The sequence below is a fragment of the Podarcis cretensis genome, assembly GCF_951804945.1.
Source record: "Podarcis cretensis genome assembly, chromosome: 2".
Taxonomy (NCBI): domain Eukaryota; kingdom Metazoa; phylum Chordata; class Lepidosauria; order Squamata; family Lacertidae; genus Podarcis; species Podarcis cretensis.
This window is the reverse complement of record NC_137171.1, coordinates 77410764-77430922: the sequence shown is the minus strand read 5'-3', so window position 1 is coordinate 77430922 and position 20159 is coordinate 77410764. Positions and strand designations below refer to the sequence as shown.

The 20159-nt window shown below is 42.8% G+C and overlaps 1 protein-coding gene across 1 annotated transcript; it reads left to right on the top strand.

Moving 5' to 3' along the window:
- The first annotated feature begins 598 nt into the window (after nt 1–598).
- ATRIP (ATR interacting protein) lies at nt 599–18419 on the top strand. Its single transcript, XM_079967282.1, is given in 15 exon segments — nt 599–734; nt 2091–2513; nt 2517–2520; nt 3692–3768; nt 4606–4776; nt 5379–5494; nt 6371–6525; nt 8383–8457; nt 10524–10653; nt 10946–11653; nt 12166–12314; nt 14013–14104; nt 15106–15189; nt 16101–16353; nt 18126–18419. Coding segments are annotated over 14 exon segments (2487 nt in total). The 5' UTR covers nt 599–734; nt 2091–2108; the 3' UTR covers nt 18194–18419.
- Nucleotides 18420–20159: the final 1740 nt, after the last annotated feature.

The window sequence follows — 20159 nt, the reverse complement described above, 5'->3', positions numbered from 1 at the left end:
TGAGAGTGGTAGGAGCACAACGTGACTGGAAGAGGGTTGTCAGATATAATTCTGCTTCAGCACATTGTAATATTGTGGGGAGTTTTACTATTGCTTAGATTGAAAGTCGCCTTGCAAAATATCAGAATTAAAAGGAGGAATAAAAAAATACCCTGAATAGGAATACAAGCAAATACTTTAATAAAAGCCATTACATACAGTATTCTGCTTAGCTGGTGTGTGCTTTCATACAGTCTTAAAAATGTAAATTAAATACGTGAATAACTTCTTCGCACACAATGAAGCTCGAGTTTGAAATAAGCATGTGCTTCTGTAGTTGCTTCTACTTTTTTTTTAATTGTTGTTTTGGAAGGCGGGGACGCAGATGCCCCTTTTACCGGAGTGAACTAGGGATGGCCAAAGCGTCAGAGGCAACCCGGACATCCGGCTTTGGGCCTCTGGCCAATCCGCAGAGACAGAAACGTCCCAATCGGCCAATTGCCGAGGGCCTTGCATTTCTGCATTTGCCTTCTGCGTTTTTTCCTCCGTTAAGCTGACTGGACGTTGTTGTCGCCGGCCGCACAGTCGGCCCTGGATTGGTTGGCCAGGGCAGGGGAGGAGCCCTCTGTTCGCAAGCGGGAGAGAAGGGCCCGCCGAGGCGCTTCCCGGGTGGGCGGGGGCGACTTTCTTTTCTGTGCGCCTCGCTGGGGCGCGCGGCCACTTTATACCCCGGCAGGTCGCCTTGGGCAGATCCGGTGAGTTTGCATTCCCGGCTGCAGGTGAAGGCATCGCCGGATCAGGGGGCTGCTCCACGGCTCTTCTGCGGCGGAAGAGGCACGGGGATGATGGCAATGCTGTTTCTGAATACTATCAGGTCTGTCGGTAATTTTCTGCCCCCTCCTCAATGCCTCATCTTCTGCAGCTCAGGCTGCGATATTAGACTAGCGTGTAAGTTAAGATAATTCCCATTTTCAAGTGACACATTGCAGGAGGGTGGCTGCGTGCTTTTGTTGGGGGCAAGTCAGAGGCATCTAGTTAGTTAAGCAATTTTTTTGGAAGGTGACATGCTACATGCCCAAATAGGAACGTGGGAGGAAGGCTTACAGCATATCTGATATATACATAGTGTGTCGTTTCTCCTGAAGTTATGGGATTTGGATGCTAAAAGGATATGGTAGACTGTGGTACAGTGATAAAACTGCTAGCACATTTGCAAAGCTAAGCAGGATTCAGTATGGTTTCATATTGGATGGGATGAGATTCCTCCATTGCAGAGATGACCCTCAGGGTCTACCTTGCAACTCTACAGTTATCAGCACCATGCTCTACTAACTGAGCTAGAGATGAGTCTATGAATGTAAGGGCTTTAGAATCTAAGATATTGTGTACTTTTACTGTGGTGAAAGGCCCACTGAACAGTGGGCTTGCTTTTGGGTAAGCATGTGTGGACTTGGGTAATAAAGTGCCTGAGTATTTATTCTCTTCTGTATCTCAGTTCTGCCTTCATACTTTCTTCTGTAGTGCAGAAGACAAACTGTTCTTAAAAGAAAGCTAAGAAAATCTTGTGATTACAAAGTTAAATGTCTGCTTATATTCTCTCGAAATTAAGAATCTCACCCCATAGGTTATGAAATCACTAGAATCAGTAGAAAGGCTGATCCACATTGAGGTTGTTGCTTGGGTTTAAACCTGCTTTAAAATGTTTGTAGTGATGCTGATTCTGTATAAATACCAGAATTCTTCCTTGGATGCTTTTGTGGGCTTGACATATCATTGGACATACTAACAAGCAGGTGTAAACTCAAGTCCTTTGTACATCTAGCTATGAGTAAGGATCAGAAAATATAATGGGACTTATTTCCAAGTAAGCATGCATACAGTTGGGCTGTAAGAGTACCTGTTGTAGGGAATAAATGCTGATGAGTGAGAGAGAAGCCAACAATACTCAAAGCTAGTTTGAACAGTGGCCCCTTGCTGATCTGTCTCATCCTTCTTGGATTTTGACACTTGGATAGGAAGTTGGTTGGTTTTTTAAAATCATTTTTATGCAGAATTTGGTGCTTTTAAATCAGGTTGACTTTAAAACATTTTATATTTCCCTTACTTGCCAGACTAATTTCTAACACAGAATGTCGGTGAACCATTTATTTGGGAATAAGAAGAGAAACAGCTCCATATTGTATGATGTGGATCAGGCAAAAGTTACCACTTCACCATTATCTCTCCAGAGAGCTACAAGCCGAAGGAATATTGGAAACTGTGAAGATGGCTTTCCGCCAAGCAAGCGTTACAAAAGTCATGCTGGAACTGAGCATAAAGAACTGGAGGATCCGTTTGGGGACAATGATGACTTTACAGCAGATGATTTGGAGGAGATAGATATTATTGCTTCCCAGGCATTGACACAAAACGCTTCTTTAAATGCGAACACAGTGAAACCTAAGCAGAATGTGGAGCTGTCTTCCCATCCAAATAGCATCATCAAAACATCTGATCATATTAAGCAATGGAATATTGCCCCCAAATCTACAGGTTAGTTTGGTATGTGCAGTCTAAATGCTGTTTCAGATTTGCATCAGTAGGGAAAAGTTAGCATCTTCTTACATAAGCATTTGGAAAGAAACTGCAACAGATATGCTTTAGGTATTTTATCCCTCCCTCCCTCCCTCCCTCCCTCCCTGCCCACCCCATCTCCTACCCACAGTGTTTGGACAGTGCAGTTAAGAATTTCAGGTCTCAGAGGTACAGCCTGGTGCTATGTAACAAAGTGTATTCTGGTCCTCATTTGTGCTGGCAGTATGGGCATGTCATAGAATCATAGAAGGGACCCTGAGCCATGAGCTCAATTGTCTGCACATGTGCACAAAAGTAAATCCCATTGAGTTGTGGGACTCGCTTCCAGGGGAGTGTGAAGAGAGTTGCAGCTTTAGGGTCATTAGAATTTATTTTCTTGGTGGAAATGTTTAGGATTGCGTTATAGAATTGGATGGACGTGGTGGGACGTGGGTGGCACTGTGGGTTAAACCACAGAGCCTAGGACTTGCCGATCAGAAGGTCAGCGGTTTGAATCCCCGCAATGGGGTGAGCTCCCGTTGCTCGGTCCCTGCTCCTGCCCACCTAGCAGTTCGAAAGCACATCAAAGTGCAAGTAGATAAATAGGTACCGCTCCGGCGGGAAGGTAAATGGCGTTTCCGTGTGCTGCTCTGGTTCGCCAGAAGTGGCTTAGTCATGCTGGCCACATGACCCGGAAGCTGTACGCCGGCTACCTTGGCCAATAAAGCAAGATGAGTGCTGCAACCCCAGAGTCAGTCACGACTGGACCTAATGGTCAGAGGTCCTTTACCTTTACCTTTATAGAATTGGATGTCTGGACATTTAGATCTTTTACACCATAAAAACTGTTGATTCTACTTCAGTCCATGTAGCAGACTGAATACTGACTGTTCTGGTGCACAGATCGTGCAGGTTCCCATGCTGTCTTCTTTTTTTGAGTACTGGGGTGCAAGCAGAATTAAATGCCAAGCTCTATGGAATTTATACTGCTTAGTTGTTTTGTAAGATCCCATGGAGCAAAAATCTCATGGAACAAGTTTTATACCGAAATCTTCATACGTAGGTCTAGATTGTTAATTGGTACCCTCGATCACAAAAGAATTGAATTGTTTAGGTCAAATCCTGAGATCACAATTCACAAATTTCTTTCTGTAAATAGGAAGTAGGACAGAAGAAACCTCTTCAAAAGACCAATTTGAGGCACTTCAAGCACAATATGAGGAAGCTGAGAAAAAGGTTTGTTTTGTTTTCTGAAAGAGTTCTGGTCTTAAGGCAGCCATGTTCTGTGGCATATTCCAGTGCTGAAGTTGTGGACCCAAGATTTGGATTTCGTGGGGAAAATACCTCTACAAGGGGATTTGGGGGAGGACCTATAGTTGTATATGCTAAACCACAGAGCCTAGGACTTGCCGATCAGAAGGTCGGTGGTTCGAATCCCGGCGATGGGGTGAGTTCCCGTTGCTCAGTCCCAGCCCCTGCCAACCTAGCAGTTCAAAAGCACGTCAAAGTGCAAGTAGATAAATAGGTAAGGTAAATGGCGTTTCCGTGTGCTGCTCTGGTTCGCCAGAAGTGGCTTAGTCATGCTAGCCACATGGCCTGGTAGCTGTATGCCGGCTCCCTCGGCCGATAAAGCGAGATGAGCGCCGCAACCCCAGAGTCGGTCACGACTGGACCTAATGGTCAGGGGTCCCTTTACCTTTAAGGATGACAAGTGGCTGATTCATTTTTTTCTCTCAGCAGTTACTGTTTCTTATGGAATTTAGAGAGTTATTTGACCACTGGGGTAGTGAGGCAAATGTATGTGGAAGCTGGACTTAGCTCTGATAGGTTGTATAGACTTTTTAAAAAAAATGCTTGTTGCAAAACCTCAGTGAATAAGTGAACCAGGAGTGAGAAGTCTGATGTCTATTGCTGCTCTTCACAGACCAGTCTGATGCAGTTTTACATGGCGGTGTCTGGCATCACATTCTTAATGGGAGCAATGGTTTTACTGGGGGGGGGGGTAAGTATGTGAAATAAAGCTTGCAAAATGCATATAATTCTTCTGCTTGCATTGTGTTCGTGAATTTGCAGCTGAAGGAAATGAAGGATGAAATCCTAATTAAAAATGGAGAAATAAAAATTTTACGGGATTCAATGCAGCAGATGGAATCCACTGCGGAGGAACAGCGAAAATCATACGCGCTACTGGAAATGGAGAAAGCTCAAACTATATGTGAAAAAGAAAAGGAGTTTTCCAGAAAGGTATTATTTAATTAAGGGGGGGGGAATCCATAACAAAAGCTTGTTTGAATGTTCTTTTTCATCTTTTCCTCCTTTTCTTCCCTCCCCTCTTTAAGCAAAAAATTAAGGACTCTTAGTGCTACGCTAAATAGAAGAACATTGAAAAGATGGAAGTCCATGTCAGATTTGGTATTTTTATTACTGCTATTGAATTAAGGAAATAATGAGCTACTTTTTGTCAAAATTATTAGTGGCTTGTTTTGTACACATAAGGGCTTATTCTTGTTAATTCTATTCTTTTTACAATTTATGTTTTTAGAAAAGGATTTTTTCTAAAAAAAGGAATGTACATTTCATTTTAAGCCGATGAATAATGCCATTTGAGAATTAAGGTTAAATACCTCTGTTAGAGAAATCTGCCCTGTTATTTCTGGTTGTGATGCTAATGGACAGCAAGTGTGGTGTCTATATTTCACTAGCAAAGCACTTGTTACACTCTATCCCAATCACTCATGTTTTCACAAAGAAAGGATTGGACTCTTAAACACTCAGCTTTCCTAATTGAAATTAATAATTTAGCATTTTTAAAAAATGGGTTTCTAATGTCGAGTTTATTCTTTCAGTTGGAGTCTCTGAAGTCTGAGCTGCAGTTCAGAGATGCAGAAATGAATGAGCTAAGAATGAAGCTTTCAAACTGCGAAAGAGTTAAACCTGTTACTCCTTCAATGCCATATACCAGGTATGAAGTAAGAAGATGAATTCTGTCCACTAAATTCCAGACAGTTGGGCCAGCCAGGAGTTTGAGCATCCATCCTTATTATAGCTGAATGTAATTAATTGCACTGCTGTTTTCATCTTGCAAACTGTTGTGTGGAGACTTATCATTGAATGCACAGCATAATTCTTAAAACAAGTTTGTCTTTAATTTGCAAAATCTTCCAGAATGAACTAATGTCTGGTGCAGTCTGCTTGCACCTGCTTGACGCTGCTCCTATGCAAACTGCACTGGCTGCCTATTGCTATCAGGCCCGATTCAAGGTGTTGACCACTATATATCTTGAGACCCAAGGCCTTGATGGTGCACTTCCTCCCATATCTGCCAGGTTGGGCCCAGCAATCTGCATGGAAGGCCTGTTTCGTGGTCCCTTTGGTCAACATGACCCAGAATAGGGCCTTTCTTGTGCTGGCCCACCCATTTGTGGAACTCCCTCTTGCATAAAATATATACAATAAGTTCCAACAGGGTTTCTTTGGATGAGGAGGGATAACATGAGAAAAATATTGCACACTACAGATCATGCATCCAGTATTCTGGAGAAAATTCTTTTTGTTGATATAGAAGAAATTTACCCTGCATATTCTCCTATTCAAGTGTTCTTCATTTTCTAATGATTCACACAAGTATTTAGGGGAAGTAAGTGAATTGTTATGTTTGTTTTAGACGTTGCTCTTGAGCGGTTTTGAATTATTTTTCAATTACTGTACTATACTTTGTTGTTATTTCCTCTGACTTGGGATTCTCCTGGATAAGGAGCAGTTTACAAATGTAAATAATAACCTAATCATTTTAAATAATGTTTTGCAACTGATTCAGATATTTTATTTAACCATTTAGTCCAAAGAAGAGCCCTCGTAATATTTCAAAAGCTGAAGAATGTACTCAGGAGAAAAAAAGTTTCCCCACTAAAGATTCTTTTCGATCTGAGGTTTCGCCTAAACCATCATACTCCAGAACACAATTGTGTGTCCAAGCGTTGCCATTTATTAAGGGTATGTAAATTCTTAGTTAGTTATATTTGACCATTGTACATCTTGCCGTGATGTCACCCTGGTCGCTCACCTGGGCAAAAATCGATATCACTGGAGTTTGGCTTCAAGCAGGTCCTGCAAGAATGGATGGAAGATGTGCAGAACAGCTGAACAAGTGCTGGGTCTTCTGCCTCTGGTTAATAATAATAATAATAATAATAATAATAATAATTTATTATTTGTACCCCGCCCATCTGGCTGGGTTTCCCCAGCCACTCTGGGCGGCTTCCAACAAAGATTAAAAATACACTAAAATATCACACATTAAAAACTTCCCTGAACAGGGCTGCCTTCAGATGTCTTCTAAATGTCAGGTAGTTGTTTATTTCTTTGACATCTGATTGGAGGGTGTTCCACAGGGTGGGCGCCACTACCGAGAAGGCCCTCTGTCTGGTTCCCTGTAACTTTGCTTCTCGCAGTGAGGGAACTGCCAGAAGGCCCTCGGCATTGGACCTCAGCGTCCGGGCAGAATGAAGAGGGTGGAGATGCTCCTTCAGGTATACAGGGCCGAGGCTGTTTAGGGCTTTATAGGTCAACACCACCACTTTAAATTATGCTCGGAAATATACTGGGAGCCAATGTAGGTCTTTCAAGACGGGTGTTATGTGGTCTTGGTGGATGCCCCCAGTCACCAGTCTAGCTGCCGCATTCTGGATTAGCTGTAGTTTCCAGGTCACCTTCAAAGGTAGCCCCACGTAGAGCACATTGCAGTAGTCCAAGCGGGAGATAACTGGTTACACTTGCAGAGGGCCCACTGCCGTTTACTGTTTGTTCCAAGTCCATAGACTACCTGTGAGTGGTGTTTGTCTACCATAGGGCAGCAAACTATTAAAATAAACCTCCACCTGTATTGTCTGGGTTTAATGCAAAAATATATGCAAACTTTTTGTTAAGCTAAATTAAATGATTGGGCTTGGGCAGAAAAATCTATTGATTCCTGCAGTTCATTGTTAGACTTACATTTACTGAGCTTCAGTTTGCTCCCTTTGCTTTCTATAATTTCCCCCCAGTTGGAGGCTATTCACTCAGGAGTATCATGCCATTTTTACTAGGTTTCTAGATATGTTGGAATTGAAAGCAATGAGCTAGCTGACAAGGCTTCTAAGTTTGGAAATCCAACTTGCTGTTAGGTGCACAGGGATCTGTATGGTTTCTTCATGATTGTTTAGTTTAATTTAATTGAAGGGTGTCAGTTTTTTAAGGCCTTTGGACATGATTACTGGCAAATGAAAGTTGAGTATGGATGCTTGGCATAATCTGTTGTATTTACACTGTATGGTTTACTGTTAATTCCTAATCCACATACTTCTTCTCAATAAAACTGGCCTGGATTGCTCTTCTGCCTTTAACAGCACTGGTTTACCTTAATTCAAGGTAAAGCTTTCACAACACAGAGATAAGCATGATCACCTACTAATATCTCCAGGTCATACTGCTCCTAAAAGCACAGACGCAGAAATTAACCTGTCAGTTTACAAGTGACTGGATTTGAACCCAGATCCAGGTTCTTAAATGGTACCCTTAGTCTTGAAGTTCTCAGTTTATGCTGGCTTCAGATAACCTAACCATGCAAATACATTTACTTCTTCTACATCTAGCCTATGGAATGGGTGTGAGCACCTACTGATTTTCTGATGTAGCAAAATACATTTTTAACCCTCTGAAATATATGTATCTCTGTTTGCTACAGTTAAAGCATGAAAATGAAACAACAGCAACAGTGCTATTGCCTCATGATATAAGGCAGTATAGATAGGGCTAAAAGTCAAAAGGGAATTGAATATGACTGCTTGAATTACTACAAAGATTTCTTTCCAGACAGTAAGATGCCTAACCAAGAAAATGAGCTTGTGAAGGAAGAAAAACGTTTGAATATCTTTGCTCAAAGAAAAGGTAATTTCATCTAAGAAATACTCCAGCTGCATACATTTCTTAGGACTGGGGTTGGAAACTTATATTTGAAAGCATAAAATATGATCCCATAATGATAATAGGAGCCCCCAAATACTGCTGTGAGTTGTTAAGCAGTGAAGTCCCCGCAATAAGTTTCTAAGTCCTCTTCTTCTGAGTGTGTCCCTGTTTCCCAGAATGCCAGCTGCCCCCAAACCCTTTTGAGTTATAAACCAAGCAGAAAATTGGCACTGCTTTTATGAATTGCAAGTATTTTGAGCCACAAATAACGCTGAAGCAACCTTATCAGTAACCTTTAATGTATGAATGGGAATAAACAAACAAGACAGACAGTTTCACCATAATGAGTTTCTAAGCTACATTAAATATTAATTCTTGTTAATGTTTCACAGCTAATCTAGCCAATGTTGTTATAGTTACCAGACTCACAGCTGGTTGATGCTATCTGGGAGTGAATTACCTTTGTGGAGGCTTCAAAAGTGTCTGTTTGACCAAACCCTGACTATTCTTCTGATGGATGAAGCCAAATATAAAAGGGCCAATATTTATTTGTTTCAACAATGTATGTGCCACTTCACACCATAATTTCTAAGCAGTGGATTTCAAGTAAAATACTCCGATTGTGAATTTGGGGTTCCCATAATGTGGGTTAGGACTCTCTTCGGCTGCAGATGTCACCATAAGCAAACTTGGTCCAAAAATAAATGTTGAAGATGTCTGTTCTTTCCATTCTGCAACTGGTCACGCTTATGATTGTCTGTAATGAGTCACATTGTCTTCCTTGCACCTGCTGTTTTGTAAGTACAATTGCAGTATTGGTTTAGCCTAACATTGCAATAAATAGGTATGAGGGTGACTGAATTTGGTTTTCTTTTGTGTGGGAACTGTCTTCTGAAAGTAGACTAAGCAGCGGCGTAGCGTGGGTTGTCAGCACCCGGGGCAAGGCAAGTACCGTATTTTTCGCTCTATAAGACGCACCAGACCACAAGACCCGAGGTACTACTGTATTTCTCACACGCACACACAGCTCTATCTGAAATGCCTTATTTTTACACCCATCTTGAGGCTTATCTCTTTCCTTTACAGTAGTATTGGGGCTGCTGAGCAACAACTCCCCTCATCTCCCCAATCACATTGGCTGGGGCTGATAGGAGGGGTAGCCTAATTACCTCTTAATGGCTACAGATTTTCCGCCCTGAGAGCAAAAACGAGGCAAGGGCAATATAGCTTGCTTTCAAATGTAATTCCTGGCAAACTGCCCTCTTTATACGTAGTCAAAATTTATGGACTTGTTTCCCTTTCCAAGTAGAAGGGAGAACATAATGGCATTGGCACGAATGAATTACATTTACTTCACTCCTCCTTGCTTGCCCTGGGAGGAAACAAACCATGATCGCTGGTTAAGCATTACATCCAAGCTCATACAAATATGGGAGCAAAACAAACTGTGATCGCTAGTTTGGGTGTCATGCTGTGAGTCTAGGTATGTGTGTTTTCTTTCTTCCCAGCATGAGTGGGCTGAGTGTGCCTGGTTTGCTTGTGTCCAGTAAACCATGGTTTACAGCTTACTGTGACATGTAGAAACGGCTGTTGTGTATATATGTACAGTGGTACCTCAGATTAAGTACTTAATTCGTTCCGGAGTTCCGTTCTTAACCTGAAACTGTTCTTAACCTGAAGCACTTTAGCTAATGGGCCTCCTGCTGCCGCCGCGCCGCTGGAGCCCGATTTCTGTTCTCATCCTGAAGCAAAGTTCTTAACCTGAAGCACTATTTCTGGGTTAGCGGAGTGTGTAACCTGAAGCGTATGTAACCTGAAGCGTATGTAACCCGAGGTACCACTGTACGTATGTGCTCATCTTTCTGTGTATGTGTCCAAGCGGTACTCTTCTCATACCATAAGTCGCTTATATCAAGGCATGGAATATATAGTAAATGCAAATACTGTTGGTTTTCTTTTTCCATCATATTTGCAAAAACATTTGCTTGGCAGTTTTACACTCCTCTTGCAATGTCCATCTTGAACACTGGATTTTTATATTGTTGCAGGTTCCATTTTGATCAATGCATTGCTGAAACAGCCTGTCGTTCCTGAATCATCACTAGGCCTCTGCTATCTTCTTAGCTGTAACATTGATGCTCAGTCTGGACCTTCTGTGCAGCCGAGTTCCTTCAAAACGTATGTTTTCAGCAATTTGTGATACTTAGAATGTAATTTTAAGTAATGCCTGTTGCCGTCCTGTCCTGACCCAAAAAGCCCAGCAAGCAGAGAAACTCTGTTTCATGTAGATGTTTTATGCTGTAATCTGCCCTGGGATCATTATTGAATCTTAGAATTGTAAAGTTAGAAGGCATCTGCTCTTGGGGAAACGTTAAATTAAGAAAAGGTTGACCTGGCTCTTTGTAAGCCTTGCAAACTGTAGTGGGTTAAGATACTAAGCAACTTATTTTTTCTGTGCCTGTTTGCGTAGAGGATCTACAGGAAGCATCAGCAACAGGAGTGCAAGCTCTGAGGAAGAAGAAACTTCACTGAGAATCGCTCAAAAGCTTGCCTTAACGGGGTTGAATTTGATTGCTGTGGATGAAGGCTCGTTGGCAGAAAACTCAGAAGAAACTGAGGAAAGAATATCCCACCTTAAGCGCTATAAAATTACTGGCGCAATACATCTTCTTCCTCTCCTTGAACATCATATTGGTGCATACCACCAAGCCCTCCTCCTAATTATGAAGACGGGAAGCTCTTCTGGGAACCAATCCGCTTGCTCTTCCAGGACCTCCTCAAGTGCAGCGTCAAGTGTAGATGATAATTTGTCTACTCTGGAAGAGTTTGCACTTGTGTCCCTGGGCATTCTTTATTATTTGGTATCCTATAGCTGGGATGCTCTTTATACACTGCTCTCCCTTACCATGAAACCAGATTGTGGTTTGGGAGCTCCAGAAATTCTGGAGAAGGATGAAGCTGTTTGCAGTAAGAAGTGCAGAGTTGTTCTTCAGGAGCCCAGCCCAGCCCTAAATACTGCTAATGTGGACCAGTCCCAACATCCTCTATTTAAAAAGGTGCTGCAGCTCTTGGCTTCGTGTGCTACAGCAGCAGGGTACCAAAGACATGGAATCATGAATCAGTGTCTCAGAGTTCTGGTGAAATTAGCTGAAAAGTCAACGGTTGATTTACTTATAAGGTAAAATACAACTTGAGCAAAATGTCTTTTCCAAACACCTATTTCCTTCCTGCCTTGATCTAAGATTCAAAGTCATTGTAGTTATATTATTATTATTGTTGTTGTTGTTGTTGTTAGTTAAATTTATATACTGTCGTTCATCTGAAGATCTCAGGGCAGTTCACAAGAAAGAGATACAGGATAAAAGCACAAAATAAATAGTTAAAACAAAAACAAAACAGTAACCCCCTCCCACAAACAAATTAGTAAAGGATGCCATTAGGATAGGTCTTGCCAACACACACACACACACACTACATATAAAAGGCTGCCATTCATTACAGAAAGGCAATTAGAAAGGCTAATTGTTACGCAACTGTGAAGAATACATACATACTTGAATACAGTAAGACTTACTTCTGAGTAAATATGCATAGCATTACTTGACTTTTTTAGACATTTTCTAACAGTATATATACTATCTGCAATAATTATTGCTGCTACTCTAATTTGTATTTTATTTTTCTATTAAGCTTTCAGCATTTGTTGAACAGACAAACACAGACTCTCCTCCGCTGCCTGTCTTCTGACTCTCCCTTGTTTGCTGTCCATCTGACTGTTCAGTTGTTAACTTTATTTGCTCAGCACTTGGAGCTGGCTGCTCAGTTTTGTTCTTGTTCAGGTGAGAGGGAGAAAATCTTCACTATCCTAGTGCTTTTACGAAACATTGACTTTGTAAGGCTGGAGTGAAAACTGAATTTAACTAGTTTATTTTAACAGATTTTTTGTGTTTTAAGCTTACAGCCTGAAAAAACTGTATTACTTGCCTCAAGACTTCTGCATTCTTGAACTTCTGCATGAAAATATTTTGCTATCCATTAACATCCCAGCGCCTCAATTAAAGCAGACTTTCAAAGAAGTGAAAAAAATTAGAAGTGCTAGCTTACAAGAAGAAAATTTGGCAGTTGCTCACATGTACCTGTGAGTTTTACACCCTGTGTCAACAACCAGTGGCTCTGGTGGCCTGTAGTATCTATAAAATAACTAGCATTCTCTCCAGATGTGTAGGTGAACTGCCAAAAAAGCCTAAGAATTTGCACAAATGCAGTGTACCGTTTGGTGCTGTGAGCCACCATCATAATTTTGTTTTCCGCTTTTTCCCTTGGGCTCTTTAAATAGGCCAAAGATTTTGCATGCTAGGTGTCTTGTGATCTGAGGTTCTGGTCCTTTTTGGGCATCATGCATAGCATCCAGGCCCAGCGATCAACTGCTGGAGCTCTCTGTTGGTTGCCAAGCCTGGTGCTACGCTGGAGTTCAGGAAGACTGACTGAACTCTTTTTCTTTTCCCCTCAGCAGAGAGAGAGAGAGAGAGAGAGAGAGAGAGAGAGAGAGAGAGAGAGAATGCGCAATTTAGAAGTGTTGAGGTGGTGGGGCCTACTCATGAAGAAAGCTGTGGGAGTTGTAACCTTTGTGCTGTGCTCTTTACAGCAGTGCGAGTTGCTGGCCCACCTCAGCTCCTTTTTTTTACCCACATTTAATTATTTGAGGAACTGAGAGGTTTTTTGAGGGTGGAGTAAGAAGATGAACAGACACAAAGGAGAAGAGCTCATCCAAATGAAGTAGGTCAGGCATAGGCAAACTCAGCCCTCCAGATGTTTTTTTTAGGACTACAACTCCCATCATCCCTAGCTAACAGGACCAGTGGCCAGGGATGATGGGAGTTGTAGTCCCAAAACGTTCTGGAGGGCTGAGTTTGCCTATGCCTGAAGTAGGTGGTGCAAATCACCACCTGACACATTACAGTGGTGCCTCGCAAGACGGAAAGAATCCGTTCCGCGAGTCTCTTCGTCTAGCGGTTTTTTCGTCTTGCGAAGCAAGCCCATTGATGGTTTAGCAGATTAGTGCTATTAGCGGTTTAGCGGCTTTTAGCGGCTTATCGGCTTAGCGGATAAGCGGCTTAGAAAAAGGGGGGGAAAGGGAAAAAAAACCGCAGGAACTCGCAAGACATTTCCGTCTTGCGAAGCAAGCCCATAGGAAATTCATTTTGCGAAGCACCTCCAAAACGGAAAACTCTTTCGTCTAGCGAGTTTTCCGTCTTGCGAGGCATTTGTCTTGCGGGGCACCACTGTATTCTTTCAAGGTTATTTTAGAGGATTCAGTTTTGGTCCTGTATGGTAATTCCTCCTTTTCCCTTTCCATTGCCCCTTTTTAGGAGGCACTTTTGAAATGGATTTGAAGTGTGGTTTTTAATGCTATTTTTTTATATAAAAAGACCCAGGGAGCTGCTATTCAGAATAACTTTGTAGTTTTTAAGGCAGTGCATTAGCATTACTAATGGATAACATAGAAATACTTTATTACTACACATTTCCTTTTATAGAAACCTGTCTCCTCTTGGCACTGTACACGTATATTACATCACGACCAGATAAGTCAGTGACCGAGATGTGTTGGCTGCAGCTGGAACAAGAGGTAAAAGGGTGTGCATCTCTGTGTGGTTTTTAAAGTGTGAGTTTGGAATAATGGTTCAATTTCTTAATTTAACAGGATATGTTGGTGAGGGGGATTGCAACTTAGTGCTCAGCCCTGCAAGCTTCCTTTGCAGATTTGGTTAACCCTAAATGTGCATGCCTGAAGAAGGTTTTTGTGGAAACCAGCAGTGGGGAAGTCAGATATCTTATTGCTGCAGGCAGCAAGCAGTAGCAGCAGCCAGGCACTCCTTTTGGCACCTTGGGGGTTGTCACCGCTGGGCACCCCAGTCTACTGCCTGCCAAGTCCAACCCCAGTTAGGAAAAGAGGAGGGGATGTGTGCCCAGAATTACTGAAGCAGGGTTTGCGTTGTGTGTATCCAGCCATGGGAGGAAAAGGGGCAGTTATGGGGTGATGTGTTGAGTGGAGACCACTCAGAAACAGATGGGAAGCCTAGCAGACAAGGCCTCCTCTAACCTGGAACTAGCCCTGGTTAATGTGCTATTGAATGAGTGTATTAAAACTGATATTAAAGCTCAATCCAATGCACATTGCTTTGAAGGTTTTTTTCCAGGTACAGTCCTACCTCGGTTCTCGAACGGCTTAGTTGCCGAACAAATCGGCTCCCAAACTCCACAAACCCAGAAGTAAGTGTTCTGGCTTGCAAATGTTTTTTGGAAGCCAAACTTCCGACATGGCTTCTGCTTGAGTGCAGGAAGCTCCTGCAGCCAATTGGAAGTTGCACCTTGGGTTTTGAACGGTTTCGGGAGTTGAACGGACTCCCGGAATGGATTAAGTTCGATAACCAAGGTACGACTGTACGTGTGCAGAGGGTTGCAGACTTGCTTACATCCCGTTGAATTTAATGAGGCTTTCTTTGAGCACATGTATATGTGAGTGCACTGTGAGTCTGATACTTTATGGACATTTGCTTCCTCCCCTCCCCTGCTTCATCTCGACATCTACATAGTCTGTTCTTTGGTTTTTGTTTCATTTTGTCTTAGACTGTTCGCTTGCTGACCAAGTGTGCGCAGTGCTGCAGCAACTCTGTTTCACTGGTTGGAACAGACTGCCAGTGCAACTCTGAGGTAACCCACTGAATTCAATGAGGCCTTTACGGCATAATTCTGGTTGTAGCAAGTTTGTCTGTATTTATTTTAAAGGTGAAAAATTAACCCATCCATGATGCATTATCGGTGTAATATTACTAGAAAGGAACACTATCCTATTAGAGTACGTGATTTAAGAATAATTAATATTTATAATAACAAGGGTCTGGAAACCAAGCCTTATGAGGAATGGTTGAGGGAGCTGGGTATGTTTAGCCTGGGAAAGAGGAGACTGAGAGGAAATATGAGAGCCATCTTCAAATATCTGTCACATGGAAGATGGAGCAAGGTTTGTTTTCTCCTGCTCTGGAGGGCAGAACTCGAACCAATGGATTCAAGTTAATAGAAGGGAGATTCTGACTAAACATCAGGAAGAACCTTCTGACAGTAAGAGCTGTGTGACAGTGGAACAGTCTCCCTGGGGAGGTTGTGGACTCTCCTTCCTTGGAGGTTTTTAAGCAGAGGTTGGATGGCCATCTGTTATGGATGCTTTAGCTGAGATTCCTGCCTTGCAGGGGGTTGGACTAGATGACCCTCAGAGTCCCTTCCAACTCTACAGTTCAATAATTCTATGAGTACACTTCCATAGGAATATAAGAGCACTGCTTGATCAGGCCAAAGGGCCATCATGTTCAGCATCCTGTTTTCACAGTGACCAACTGGGTACTTATGGGAAGTCTGCAAGCCAGAACCTAAGTGCAACAGCACTCTCCCCACTTGTGATTCCCAGCAGCCAGTAGCCAGAGGCATGCTGCCTCCGATAGTGGCGATAGAACATAGGCAACATGGCAAGTAGCCATTGACAGCCTTACCCTCCATGAGTTTCTCTTTGCAAAATGGCAGCAGTGGAAAAGCCATATTTGAGAACTGTGTTGTGCTTTCTCCTACAGGTAGTGAAGGCTCTTATTATAATGATGCATAGACAATGGCTGACGGTCAGAAGGGTGGAAGGAAACTTGTTTGATGTGCGTGGAAAGCAAGTTGTTCGGTTTTTACGGGACACTGTTTTGCTCTTACACAGTCTGTCTCAAAGGGATAAACTCTTCCATGAACATTGCCTGGAAGTGCTTCATCAGTATGATCACGTCATGCCTGGTGTCAGAGCCATCCTCAGAAAAGTTCCAGATCTGAAAGCCTGTGAAGGTGAGGCTGCTGGCGTGAAATATGTGTATCTTAGTGAATATTGATATCATTAAAGTAACCTGCAGCCGTGCATGTTTTCTCAGAAGTGAACCTGAGTACCAAGTTCAGTGGGACTTGTCTTCAAGCAGGTGTGCACAGGCTTGCAGCTTTAAGCTTCCAGGCTTTTTATTATTCACTGACTTCAGTACTGATCTTTGGACATTTAGTCTTACTGTTAATATCACGCCAATCTACTGTGCATGCAAACTGAATGTTTCTCCTTTGCTAGAACCTATGAATCTAAGGCCACGTTTAAATGGACAGCACATTAGTTCTGAATTGGATTGGCACAGTGGGTTGTGCTGTTACCAGTTCCTGTAGTAATAATAGGGTAGGAAGATAAATACGCAGTAGCAATACAAGTGAAGTACATGGTATTCTGGGGCCAGTGCTAGTATTGCCTCTCTGCAGTCTGCAGCTGTATTCCTTGATGCATCATGACCATATTCTACTTTATTACTTTACACTTTCTGTAGTTAAGCATATGAATCTGCTGTTGACTCCTGAGCATTGGTATATCTTCTAGCCCAGGGTTTCCCAAACTTGGGTCTCCAGCTGTTTTTGGACTCCAACTCCCATCATCCCTAGCTAGCAGGACCAGTGGTCAGGAATGATGGGAATTGTAGTCCCCCCCAAAAACAGCTAGAGACCCAAGTTTGGGAAACCCTGTTCTAGCCCAGTGCCTTTGGCACTGACTACAAGCAGCTCTTCAAGGTCATAGGCAAAGGTCTTTCCTAGCCCTGGTGCCTCAGGTACTTTTAATAGGAGTAATAGTGTTTACCATTGCACTACTATTGATCTACAGTTCTTTGTCTAAATTATTCCCAAACAGAGGACCTTGTTGTTGCTTCTTCACTGGCATAGTAGCAACTTTTTAAAAAATACCATTCCTAGTGTGAAACCCAGACAGCCATCTTTTTCAAACAGCTAATATTTAGATACTGGCGACATTCCTATTTTGTACTAAACCATGGTTTAGCAGTGCATTCCTGACTTGCAGGAAACTTTGGACTTGTACACTTCCCTCCTCCTTCCTTTATGCATGGCTTGGAGGAGGAATTTAGAAGCTTCCAATTGCACTTTGGATAACGATGATTTGTTGAGTTGTCTGGACTGATAAACTGTGTTAACAGAAACATGTTTAAACCATATTTTTTTGAAGCTGACTTGTTTAAATGAACCATAATTAAGTTTAACCACAGTTCTGAGTCTAGACAACTAAACAAGCTGTGGTTAGCCAAAAGCAGAAGCACATGCTTCTGAACTCCTCTTCCCAGCCATGTTGGAGGAGTGGGCAGTGTGTGGACCCAAGGCTTACGGCAGCTTCTTCCTGCTCATGCACATCATGCTAAACCAGCTCCTAAACGTAGAAGCTGCATCATGGCAACTCAGGCTGTTGATCCATCCAGCTCAGTTTTGTCAGCACAAGGGGTGAGGAGGCTGTGGCTGTTCAGATGTTGCTGGACTACAATACCCACCATCTCTGACCATTGGTCACAGTGGCTGATGGGTTGTAGCTAATGGAAATTGGGAGTCTTTACAAGGGTCCACATTTTCCTCCATTTCTCTTTACCACACTATAAGGCAGGGATGAGAAACTTTGGCCTCCCAGATGTTGCTGGGCCCTAGTTCCCATCAGCCCCAGCCAGCATGGCTAAAGGGTCAAGGATGATGGGAGTTGGTGTCCCCTGGAAATTATTTCACTCATAAGATACATGTTTTTTCTCCCCCAGAACTTGCATTGGATGAACTGTACCCATTGGAACCAGAGGTTGAGGATCAAGAAATTGACTGCAGCTAATCTTGGTTCAAGAATATATTGGTTTACTTTCTAGAAAAGGCAAATTTTGATATACGAAACTTGTCCCAAGTGTCCAGTAACCAGGAACTATTCCAATGGAAGCAGTATGTTGGTGTGTGTGTTTTTTTTTAAAATTGTTATGCTCAATGAATTTGCAGCCTAATATATTGTAATATAACACTGGTGGCTGAAGGATGTGATATTAAAAATAAAATCTAAAAAGCTGTTTCTGTGTTTATGGGAAGGACTACTTTGCTCTTCAAATGTTGTTCTCCTTAGATCACTGAATATTCTGGGAACCTGTTTAAATATGTATTTCACTGTATTTTCAGAAGAATGCTTGTGTTCCTAAAACATACAATCCACTTCCTGTCTGTGGCTGCAATCCTATAAATGCTTCACAAGGACATGAGTTACGTTAAAGTCAGTGGGTCTTAATTCTAAATTGACTAGCATAGGATTGCACTGTTTGTCAGGAGTGGGAATGCATCCCTCCAAGCCTCTCTACTTCATCCTCAGGACCCCCCAGACCATGTCCCTCCATAAGCCCTGCTTTCTACCCTTTTGCCCTTGCTTCAGTTTGTGTGGAACATGAATGGTGATAATCCTTCTCACTTGCCATGAGAAGGGTGTGTGCAGAGGGTGTAGTTACCTCTGGCTTTTGCATGACTATATAAAATATCCCATCCCTTGCTCTCCACACTTTTGCATTCACCCTTTCTGACACTTTCAGCCTTATGTTGTATACCTGGGAAGGTATTTCTCACTGCAGAATATGCTTTAAGGTGACTGGCTGCAGGTACATCCTCCTTCCCTCTTTTTAACTCTAACAGGGCAGGGTTGGAACCAGGATTTTCTAGGCTTCTAAATATCATGGAGAGCCTCAGTGAACAGAACAGGCTTCCCTCAGTAGGCAATACAGTAAAGGTAAAGGACCCGTGACAGTTAAGTCCAGTCGCAGATGACTCTGGGGTTCGCTTTACAGGCTGAGGGAGCCGGCGTTTGTCCGCAGACAGTTTTTCCGGGTCATGTGGCCAGCATGACTTAGCCGTTTCTGGTGCAACAGAACACCGAAACCAGAGCAGCACATGGAAACAGTATACAGTGGTGCCTCGCAAGACGAAAAGAATCCGTTCCGCGATTCTCTTCGTATAGCGGTTTTTTCGTCTTGCAAAGCAAGCCCATTGACAGCTTAGCGGATTAGCGCTATTAGCGGTCTAGCGGCTTTTAGCGATCAGCTGAGAAGCGGCTTAGGAAAAGGGCGGAAAAAGCGGAAAAAACCCCGCGGGAACTCGCAATATTTTTTCGTCTTGCGAAGCAACCCCATAGAGAAATTTGTTTAGCGAAGCGCCTCCAAAACGGAAAACCCTTTCGTCTAGCGGGTTTTCCGTCTTGCGAGGCGTTCATCTTGCGGGGCACCACTGTACAGTGGTACCTTGGGTTAAGTACTTAATCCGTTCCGGAAGTCCATTCTTAACCTGAAACTGTTCTTAACCTGAAGCACCACTTTAGCTAATGGGGCCTCCTGCTGCAGCCGTGCCGCCGGAGCATGATTTCTGTTCTCATCCTGAAGCAAAGTTCTTAACCCAAGGTACTATTTCTGGGTTAGCGGAGTCTGTAACCTGAAGCGTCTGTAACCCGAGGTACCACTGTATACCCAATAAATGGGGAAGCAGCGCTAGAGCACTTGTCCCTGCTCTCCATCATGGAGTTCTAAGCACATAGGGGTTAGAATGCCAGAGTCCTGCTTCTGCCATGCAGTGATCTCATCTTACGCTTTTAAATGCATACACCCAATCTCCTAGAAGTACCTTGCCCCTCTTTGCCTAGGTCTCTTTCATAAGCTTCTCCACTAGAAATGCAGCAGTATCTTCCTTCAGCTTCTCATACTTCCTGAGTGCCTGCTTCTAATATTTCTGCCTTTAACTGAAATAACTCTTTAACGTATTGCATTTCAAGAGGGAGA